We start from the raw sequence: 11,231 nt of genomic DNA on the forward strand, positions 1-11,231 counted from the left end.
GGGAGCTGTAGGATGCTGTTGTTGTTTTTTTTAAATTTAGGAAATAAATTCGAATAAGGCATAAAAGGTCATGATATCCTGGATCCTGGTGGTTTTGATTTTTGATCATTGTATAACAGAAGCAACATAAATCCTTATATGTCCCTGAAAGGGTTTGTCCTGAATGTTTTTTTTTTTTTTTTTTTAAGATACTGGTGATGATTTCATGGCAGATTTAACACATGGTGAGGATGTTTGAAGAATGTGCTTGGTGAGTTTAACCTTCACTGCCTCTGTGGATGTCTGGCTGGCACTCTGTGCACTCTACGACAGTGTTGTTAATGTATTTAGATGGAGCGTAGGGCGGTGGCTGGTTGAATGAATGATCAAAGGCTTTTAAAGGGAACTGTGGGCGGTGCATGTGCTGTATTTACACTGTGGCTGCTCCGCCCTACGAACAGGAGATAGAAAACTGTCCGTGGGCCGGCGGAGGGGATGAAACAAGTGGAAGGAGATGGAGCAGTCATAACTCCCAACACTAACCACCACGCCACACCGCTCTTTTCACCTCGTCGTCTTCACTCCTTCCCCTCCCTCCACCCCCCTCCACCCACAGTACGGCTGTAGCATCCTCTTTGCGTAACAAGACGAAAGCTCGTCTGCGGCGCTGCACCGGAGCTTCATGGCCGCGACGCTGACGATGAGCGGCGGCGGGCAGGAGGATCCCTTCTACCCGCTGCAGAAGACCACTCTGCCCACCGGATTCCCCCTGGAGGAGTCGGCGTTGTTCGGCTTGGATTGCAAGATCACAGACACGGATAAGACTGGGAACGACTACACTCAGGTAGAAACCAAATCCATTTTACACATTTAGTGATGTATTTCATTGAATGGGCGTGGCAGAGAGGTTGTAGATCCAGGTTGTTTGTTTGGTTTTTTTTTTCGTTGGACTCTTATATACAATCGGTGTTGTTGCGGGGGGCTGTAATCATCACTTTTTTTTTTTTTTTTTTTTTTTGCACTATTTGCTGTAATATGCGAGCGACCAGCTGGACGTGAAGCCTAGCCACTGCTCCGCCTGTGAACGCATTCACCGCATGTTTTCTATCTGTGCCAACCAGTTGGCCAGCAGTTGTTGGCGTCCCCTCTCACCGTCATACCACGCTGACAACAACTGACTCCAGCCTCGGGACAGCAAAGGTCCCGGCAACTCTGTCCCGCTGTTCACAGGAAAGTTGTGCAGCAGCATAGGAGAGAGTCCTGTTTAACAGCTGGTAGGATCAGGAGCCTAGAAATAGCAGCCCATCCTCAGACTGCTGCTGCTGCTTCTGCTGCTGCTGCTGCTGCAGCGGACAGGGAGTCATGGGTGTTTCCCCATTCCCTTTCATGTTGTTGTTTCATCCTCTGCTGCAGGGCTTCTCTAACTTTTCAGTTACAGATTCAGATTCAACATTTATGAGACCATGGCGCAACAATAGAAGCAAGGTGGTGTTTGACCTAAAAAAAAAAAAAAAATCACCTGTCAGGCAGGGCATAGGTTGCTTTCTTTAGACTGTTATCTTCTGCAGAGATTCCCCATTTCTCAGTCAGAGGTGTTAGATTTAATTCTTTATTGCTGTGAAAACCTGGCCCTCGAGTCTCAACCTGGCGTCGCAGCTGGGAGGTTTCTGAGTTCAGCTTTGCAGGCATAGAGGGAATGTGGCAAGCGCCTATTGATGACTACTTGATAAATGTTTGAGCGGTGACTGTCCTATCAAAACCTTTTGTCTCCTCGAAATAGCACCTCAGAATAGTTTCATGGTGGATCACGAGATCACAGCTGTAGCAGGAGCTGCACGCATTTAGGCAAAGTTCACTTTAAGGCCGTGAAGTGAGTGTTAACAGACCTTCTGTTTTTGTTTTTATTCCCAGGCAAAATGTGAGATGGACAGGTATCTCTCCCCTCATTCTCTTCCCCTTCCGCCTTCATCAGACGGCCAACAGAAGTCACAGAGAGATGGCGCGTCCGCGATAGATCACTTCTTCACATACGACCACAACGGGCCTCCCTACACCCTCAACATGAATCTTTACCTCCCTGACGCCGCGTACCTGAGGATGGGCTTGTGTCAGCAGTCTCGTCCCCATCAGCACCAGAACCACACAGGTCTTACCCAAATCAAAACAGAAAACGCCTCCCCGTGTTTCTCCCCGAACCTGCAGCTGCACTGCCCCAACGCGACGCCCGCCAGTGCCTGCAGCACATCCGGGCACGGCCCTGGCGGCGTCGCCATGGAAACCTCGGCCATAAACATGGCGATAACAGGGTTGCCGGACTTCACCAGTGTTTTCAACCAGTCTGGAGGCGGCAGCAGTGGCGATTCAGCGCCGGAGGTGTTTGTAAAACAGGAAATGTCGTCACAGTTTGAACAGCATGCTCTCCACCACCACGACAATGGCGGCTCACTGTTTCAGCTGCTGAACTCTGGCTTGGACCATCACCATGGCAATGGTATGGAGGCGCAGCATCAACAGCAGCAGCAGCAGCAGCAGCATCATCATCATCAGCAGATACATCACACTTCCACTTCCACAATCCACGCGCCTTTCCACGATTTGCCGGCAGCTTCTTCTGCATCTCAGCAAGAGCAGACGACAAAGCCTTCCTACTGTGGCCTGGGTGGAGGAGCATACACACACCCTCACGCTCAGGTGCACCAACATTTCCTTCAGCAGCAGCCACCCTACCTGCCGCCCTCCCCACCCAGCTCGGAGCCCGGCAGCCCTGACAGGCAGAAGGAGCTGCTCCATGCCATGTCCCCGCCTCCCTCGTACGCGGCAACCATTGCCTCCAAGCTGGCAGGCAGCTCTCCTGGACTCACGCCGGGCTCAGGACCAGGCAGCTTAGCCCTGCCCATAACTACAGGTCCCACAGCGGCCCCAGGCCAGGCCACTGGCCTCCAACAAAATCCTGCAACAACCCCAGCAACAACCACAGCTCAGACCACTTTGCCAGTCCGCTACAACCGGAGGAACAACCCGGACTTGGAGAAACGACGAATCCACCACTGTGATTACCCAGGTTAGAACAACAACAAAGCACCACTAATGCACCTGCATGCTGACTCTTGTCACTTGGGTGGGTTTATTTATTATACTGCTCTGTGGTCAGGTGAATATCAGGTTGCCCAGCTTAAGAATGCCAGTTTTATTTTAAGACTACTGTGCATTTCTAAAAAATGACATGCTCTGCATCTTGATTCGCTTTCCCTGGCCTTTGAGTCACGATATGTTTTACAGCTACAACAGAGCTCACACTGACCTGGAATTAAAATATTTGGCAAAGGACATCATAAGACAAAGCCTTTCATTTCACTGTCTGCTGTAAAACTAATTTGTATGTATCATCTCACCTCAAACGACTCAAGCACACTTAGCAGTGAGCGCTTGCATTGTTGTGGCTTTAACGTCATCGCTGGTATGATTGTGGAATGAACCTGTGTGTGTGTGTGTGTGTGGGCGCCAGGGTGTGTGTTAATTAAATATATCTTTTCCTACAGTCGCACATATTTGCATACAGTCCCACTGGTGATTACGCACATAACCTTTTTTGAAACACACACACACACACACACACAGGCTGTACGATGTGCAGCTACTTGTAGGACATGTAATGTCAGCTAGCCTGTGGAAGCATGTAAAATAGGCTTAAGCAGAGCCTCCTGCTGCAAGTAAGCACATGTCTCACCTCTATAAGCAAATGAAGCAGATCCATCATATTCACGCTAGGATATCTCCACACTTTACCAAGTGTGTATTAGTCACACTCCTGCTAAAGCTCGTCACTACTTCATCTTTGCAATACTTCAAATTTATAGTTGTTGTTTTTTTTAAATCCCAAAGTATTAAAAAGAATCAGCAGAAATTCTGTCAAAAATCCAAAGTGACCTTTTGACATTTCAATCTACATTCTGTGTTTCACATTGTGTGCCAAGTTGGACTTACAATGTCTCCAACCTGTTGCCAAACTAACAGGTGTAGTGAACAGAAGTTTTCAACAAAGCATGTGGCAAAAAGTTGAATATTTGACTTTGTAAATATGCTAAAGTTTAACATTTTTTATCCCAAAAAGAGACTGTGTGTACTTTTTGAAAACGTTTAAAAAAAAAAAAACAGAAACACACATGTAGCATATCTCATTCCAAACAGCTTCTGTTCTTCGTTAGCTCACATTTCTAACATACTCCGGCTCAGTTTATTGGGTAAACACATTTCTGACACGTTATTTATTATTTTGGCTTTGGACTAAGCCTTCTGTTTGTGTTTATCTCTTCTCTGTTGTCAGGCTGCAAGAAGGTCTACACCAAGTCGTCCCATCTGAAAGCACACCTCAGGACTCATACCGGTAAGACATTCTTCTAATTAATGCCGCTTTTTTAGATGGCACTCGTCAACAAAAAAAAAAAAAAAACCCGTGCTGCCCACATGACTCGTATTTCGGTATCTGTGCTGGCACCAAGTTGCTAGGCAGAGTGTTGTGTTCCTGGCATGTGTGTGTAAATGTATCCTACCCCATTCCCATCCTCTGCCCAATATACTATTCCATCAAAACAGGTGGAAGTGACACACTTCTGCCAGGGGATGACTCTCCAACTATGTGGTCAGAGTGAGTCGTGGGGGTGTCATCTCTTTTAGGATCCCTGTGCATGTTCAGACATCAAATGTTTATTTGTTTTCATTGACTTTTCTGTGATGAGATTGACTTGTTTGCCTTTATGAATATACATACGATCTGTCAGGGCAGATACAAAAGTATCTTTGATTATCTGGTTCCTAATATCCACGCCCCCCCTCCCTTTCTATCTGTCTCCTTTTATATTTTTCACTATTAGTTTTGGATGAACAAATTCAACAAACACGCTCTTAGGTGATGGGCCCCACCTCGCTGCAGCTAACAAAACAAAGCTTCTGTGGATATCTGCGCATACCTCACTCATCTGGAGCCACACGCATAAACACTCACTTTTACCACTGAGTCTGTCCCACTTCCGAATATGAACGACTTGTTCAGAACATCATTGCGGGTGTGCATGCTTCACATTTCAGCATTGGGAACTTGACACGACAATTAGATGTGGCGTCATTCATGAGGAAGGCTTATTGAGGTTATTGCAGTTATTACCGACCACAAGATGAGAACAGGAGACATGAAAAAGGATGTAAGCAGCGACTTGCATTTCCTCCCTTTCCTTTGTCAGTCGTGCTTTATTTTTAACCCTTCTTTTTTTTCTTATTACTTTTCTTCATTTAATCATCCTCTGCTCTGCTTTGTTCAATCCCCTCCAACCCCCTACCCCGTTTCTATCTTTGTCTATTACTCATTCTATGCCTCTTATTCAGCTGCTTGAATGCATGCTTACACACACTAACACACAAACCCACACATATGTCCACACACACCTGTCAGTAATCTGTATGAGATGATTCCTAATGCGTTTGGTTCCCCGTGGGAGTTCCCACTCTAATCTCCATCAACATCCATTACCCTGATTGTTTGTGTGTCTGCCTGTGTGTGTGTGTGTGTGTGTGTGTGTGTGTGTGTGTGTGTGTGTGTGTGTGTGTGTGTGTGTGTGTGTGTGTGTGTGTGTGTGTGTGTGTGTGTGTGTGTGTGTGTGTGTGTGTGTGTGTGTGTGTGTGTGTGTGTGTGTGTGTGTGTTTGTCCTCTCCTCCCAGTTTACTTTGTTTTTTTTTGTTCATTGTCTCTCCTCATTGTGTTCAGCTTCAGGTGTGTGTGTGTGTGTGTGTGTGTGTGTGTGTGTGTGTGTGTGTGTGTGTGTGTGTGTGTGTGTGTGTGTGTGTGTGTGTGTGTGTGTGTGTGTGTGTGTGTGTGTGTGTGTGTGTGTGTGTGTGTGTGTGTGTGTGTGTGTATGTGTGTGTTTCTTAGTTTGGTGACGCTCTGGTTAATTCCCTTACAGACTTACTGTGGTTGTTTTAGTGAAGCTGCAGAGCTTGCTGTGCTTGTTTGAACAGTTTGCTCTTCCAAATGACTAAAAAAAAACATTTGTCTTTACTTAACCGGTAGTGGTTTCCAGCATGCACATAGTTTTGCAGTTGTTTTTATTAGTCCTGAGATTTCTGCTACAGAATTACCTGTAGGTAAAAGGGACATCTAACTCTATTGTCTTTTACTTAAAGGTCCACTATGTAGTTTTGGTAGAGAAATTTGAAAGTTGGAGAAATGTATAGATTCTGTGGTATGTCCATAAACTCTATACACAAACTGTCCTCAGAGGAATATTTGGTCTGTAACACTGTTTGAAGATAAAATGATCCGGGAGAAGTTAAGGTGGGGCAACAGTGAAACTGTAACTCCCCTGGTAGCTTTTAAGCTCCAAACAGTGTTCCAGGGAACCATTTTTTTTTCTTTGAATAAAGTTTGGATATTCAGTACAGAAAATATAGCATAGAATTGTTTCACTTCTCCAACTTTCAAATTTCACCACCAACACCCCCATAGTGCACCTTTAACCATTGTCTCTCAATAGTTCCACAGGAAACACTGGTCAGGTCTTTCCCCTGTTTATTCAGTAGAAGCAGATGCAGTTGAGGCATGTTATTTGAGATTTGCAAAATACTTAATTCTTGCCTTGTTAAAAAAAAAAAAAAAAAAAACTGCTTAGAAAATATTCAAACAGGTATGAGGATAAGACAGGTGTTCCAACGACAGCAGTTTTCATTAGATTACATTACAATTATGTCTTGCGGCAATGTGACAAGCATGAGGATTCAGAAACCTTAGATTTACCTTAGTAGAAGGTTATGTCACCTGAGCTTTCAAATCTTAGACAAACCGAAGAGGGAACCTTCCTCAGTGGAGTTTTTTCTGAAGCATCAATTTGTCTGGATAGTTCCAGAAAGTCATTTCTTATTTGAGTGCCAAACAAACAAATTCAAATTCACCTCCTGTATATTATGTGTCAGAAAGGTCAGTGGCAGCAAAGAAATAATAACTAAAATAATACCCACTAGGTGGGGACCTGGATTGGTACTTGTGCATTACAGCGTGGAGGGTTCGCCTAAGACTTTGCTGAGGCTGCAGGAGACAAGTCACACTAGTTTTCTTTAACAAAATGCCCGAGGCTACAGCTGAAGATTATTCAAATGGCAGAGCGACAGAGAAACAAATTACAAAGACTAAGGCACAGAGAATGCAGACAAGTCCGTGGGAAACTTGTGCAGCGTTAGGGTTGATGGATGCCTGTGACAGTGTTATGATTCGTTGTGTTGTTAGACGACTGGACTTTTCAGTAAAGCCTGTTTCCCCACTACCTCCACCCAACAGTATGAATCATATAATTCAGGGAATTAACTTTTGTTTTATTGATCATTAGTTTCATCAGTGCTTATTACAAAAGGGAACATCCTTGCACACAGATCATTTGCTTAAGGAGGAAGCTAAGCTCAGTTTTGTTCAGTTTTGCAACGGCACTCATTCACACTTTTTTTCTTCTCTCTCTCCCGTTCTGCAGGTGAGAAGCCGTACAGGTGCACATGGGACAGCTGCGACTGGCGTTTCGCACGTTCGGATGAGCTGACTCGTCATTACAGGAAGCACACGGGCGCCAAACCCTTCCAGTGCGCTGTCTGCTCACGCTCCTTTTCCCGATCAGACCACCTGGCTTTGCACATGAAGAGACACCAGAACTAGCAGCATTTGCACACACACTACAGAAAAAAAAACAAAAAACACAAAAAGCACTATCCTGACACCTAAAGCACTCAATCAAATCCTCCACAACTCCAACAGCTACAATGTTAAGAGCTGCCGGATGCAGAGCAGCTTTCACTGACACCACAGCTCCTCCTGGTGCTGCTACAATGTGCTAACATGGTACGATAGCCTAACAGATGTTTTGCGCTTAACCCAGAGCGGGGCAGTTTGGAGGTGTTTAAGTAGAAAGACCTAAGTAGAAGGTCCATAGACCTCCAAAAGTAGTTGATCTCTTTGGACAGCTACAGAGAAGAAAAAACATTAACAAAAAGAAAAAGGGAGCTCCAAAATGTGTTTCCTGGTCTTTTTGAACTCTTTTGTGTGACTGGAATGAAAGCACTTACCACTCAAAACTTGTACATGTTTTGTCCCTGTTCTAACACAGAACTAGCTTCATTTTTATTTTATTTTTTATAATGGAGAAGTGTTTGTTTGCAAAACTGGTCAAGCCAAATCTTTGTTAATTCCTTGGTTTGTTAGTTTTTAATATGTAACTGGAATGTCCAGATTTGATCCTTCGGTTTGCACTAGAATTGGAAATCTAAGTCTGAGCCTTTTCTGGCTCATGCATCTCATTCACCACTGGAACGATCACTATCACTACTAGACTGAATGTCTTTGAACGCCACACAAATCATTGCTGTTTCATTGATATTAAAAATTGAAGGCATTTATACTCCGGAGAGAGGGAAGAGAGTGCGGGGGGAGGGGGGGATACGAGCGAGTGGAGCAGATGGAGAGATAGAAAGATTTTAGGTTTTAGAACAGAGGGAGGCAGGTTGTTGCTAAAGAGCAGCAATTAGGCGATGAATTATTCATGCTGCCTTTTTGATGGATTTCCAACCAGATGTAAGTAGAACGAACCCTTAGACAAATCCCGCAATTAATTCAGTTAAAACAAAAATATTCTCGATTTGATGCGCAAGCCTGAATAAAAAAAAAACAGTTTCTCACCCTGCGTTTTAACTCCTTTCAAATGTTTTAACCAAAGTTTTCGTCTTCATCGTCGACACCTTATTAAGTGCCTCCTTCTCTGGTTTATGTGTGTTGTGTTCACAGGTAACAGATCAGTGTAGACAGTCTTTTTAAACACACATGGTGCTGTTTTTATCTCTTAATCCAATAGAGGTTAAAGTTCAGTTAAAAAAATAAATAATAATAAGCTCACCCATCAGTCATGGTAATGTAACGGCTGGGCTCAGGCCACATTGCAAAAACAGAATACCATCCTGACGTGATTTTTTTTTTTTTTTTTGAGAATCAGTCCTGTCTTTAATGCTCTCTGATTGTACACAACTCACAACTTGGCTCTATCGGTTTATCAAACATGGATGTGTGTTTTGTTAAGGATGGGTCCACAGTTTTTTTTCAAGTCTTTCTGAAATGAATATTCACATATACAAATGGCAAGTATCACTGGTTACTGCACATATTCCAACTGGCCATTAAGAAAGAAGAAATCCCGACGTAAAACATAAACAGCGTAAGGAAAGATAGGGGACAAAATCAACAAAAGGCACTGAATACCTTGTTTTTGTTTTCCCACCTGATGGGAACCCTGAAGTCATGTAAGTTAGCTGACTGTAGGTAAAGCAATGAGACGTAGGCACGAGTACAGAAGGAGGATGATGGCATGGTCATGCAAGGGTTTAACACCGGAATTGAAAAAGGCAACAACAATTTTTCTTTGTGTGTTTATGTGGTCTATTTTTTAAGACTTCAATTACAAGATTTGAAACGAGCTATAACAGATAGTGGTGCATTGGCTTAAGTTTTCAAAATAACTTGTGTACACTTGCATCTCTAAAGGTTCCTCTTGTGCTTGAAGAGAAGCATATTGTAGAAGCTAAAAAATAATCTGTCTAAAAGAAGATATAAGAGTTAGGTTTGTTGTTCTTTTATCATTGGAAAAAAACGGTAGGGTTCTCCAAGTGCTCTGAGAATTATGGAAATGTTCCACTGGTGCATAATCAGTGTTCAGTGTTTCCTTGTTGAGTTGTGTGCTGAGGACTGACAGAAAGAGATACTTTCATTGAATTTGAGCAGGGATTTATCCACAGATTAATTATTTCCTCCCCATTTACTTCATTGAAATGTCTCATTAAGATCGTCAAGGCGTCAAACAAAAACTCTACTCATGGATTTATGGAGTATTATCTTTAGACAGACTTGAACATATGTGATCCTATCCTTTAAATGTACACTTAAATGTCCATGTTGATGGTATGATTAAGCCTGCACCTCTAACTGTATCTGTTCATTCACTGCAGGTAGCATAAAGATAATATAGCACTGTAATGTATCATGGTAAATCTGACTATTTATTTGATTGTGTAGAAGTGGGGGGTTATATCAGATTAGCCGTCCTTCCCCCCAGCAAAAATGCCTTAATGTAAATATATGCACTGTAAATAACTTTTTTTTTTTTTAATTCCTCTTTTGTTATGATTTTGTAAACAAAAGGGCCATAAGAGGAAAATGCCCTGCATCCAAAAAATATTTGAGCCTTCTTTCTTTTCAATTTTGTTCTCTTGTCAAAGATATTTTGATGCCATTGTTTTATATATTGTCCTTTCAATGACTTATTTTGTAGATTTATTTTCTTCCTAGGTAAACGTTCCAAAGACAAAAGTTGTTTTTTTTCAACTGAGTGAAGCCGAACCTAATAAAGTCAACTGACACTTTTACAGATGTGGTCTAGCAGTGAAATTATTATTAAGATTCTTGTCAAACAAAAAGATTGAATATTGGGGCTTAGGTCTGGCAGGGATTAATGTATGGGAAAAGTCATAATGCTTATATTAAAGCAATGTATTGAAGATTAAGCCACAGAGAGTGTGGTGTGGGACAATAAAACAAGCCTCATCAAGGCCTTAAATTAAACAATAAAGCTTAAACTCATTGAATCTTTTCAAATCTAAACATGGGTTCTATGTGAGGGCTGATTCTCTGTGGAGATTCAGCCCACCTAAGATTTCAGTTTCAGCGAAAGGAGATAAGGAGGGGAGATGAAGGGGGAGAGGAGCTCTTGTCCGGGACCTGCATGTAACCTGCAGCACCCTTGCTGATCAGCAAACAATAGTCCTTTGATGTCCCAGCGAGAGACAATGGACAAGAAAATAAATTTGACCACCACTCGGGGACTGCAGGGGATTCCCACTGAATTGAACGGGCTGTACTGCACACACACACGCACACACACACACATACACAACATATGTTCTTGATTTAAGTCATAAATGTGACCCAGGGTCTCTGTTGTAATCTACCTCAGATGTCAGAAAAAGAGGGAGGTGGAGGGGAGAGAGTGAAAGCAGTGAAATGCAGAACAATCTAAACAAAAGAATCTCTAGGGAGACCCAATCAACCACTTCCGTCCTCCTACATCTTCTCTCCTCGTTCTCCTCCTCCGCTCTTCTTATTTAATATCATTTTTTTTTTTCTTTCTTTGTCTTTCCATGCACCGTATCCCCCTCTCCATCCCGGTGGAAAGGATTGTATG

The 11,231-nt window shown here is 43.1% G+C and overlaps 1 protein-coding gene across 1 annotated transcript; it reads left to right on the forward strand.

Moving 5' to 3' along the window:
* The first annotated feature begins 392 nt into the window (after positions 1 to 392).
* Positions 393 to 10,418, forward strand: klf5a (Kruppel like factor 5a). Its single transcript, XM_020639156.3, has 4 exons — positions 393 to 823; positions 1,891 to 3,040; positions 4,304 to 4,363; positions 7,488 to 10,418. The coding sequence occupies exons 1-4, from the start codon at positions 662 to 664 to the stop codon at positions 7,664 to 7,666; spliced, it is 1,551 nt and encodes a 516-aa protein (XP_020494812.1). The 5' UTR covers positions 393 to 661; the 3' UTR covers positions 7,667 to 10,418.
* Positions 10,419 to 11,231: the final 813 nt, after the last annotated feature.

This window comes from Labrus bergylta, chromosome 10 (assembly GCF_963930695.1).
Source record: "Labrus bergylta chromosome 10, fLabBer1.1, whole genome shotgun sequence".
Classification (NCBI taxonomy): domain Eukaryota; kingdom Metazoa; phylum Chordata; class Actinopteri; order Labriformes; family Labridae; genus Labrus; species Labrus bergylta.

What these genes read in the sequence shown, in the direction of transcription:
- klf5a (XM_020639156.3), top strand. Translation starts at nt 662, where the DNA reads ATGGCCGCGACGCTGACGATGAGCGGCGGCGGGCAGGAGGATCCCTTC. An exon ending in CTGGGAACGACTACACTCAG is followed by an intron (nt 824 to 1,890) that starts GTAGAAACCAAA and finishes TTTTATTCCCAG; the next exon opens with GCAAAATGTGAGATGGACAG. An exon ending in CCACCACTGTGATTACCCAG is followed by an intron (nt 3,041 to 4,303) that starts GTTAGAACAACA and finishes CTCTGTTGTCAG; the next exon opens with GCTGCAAGAAGGTCTACACC.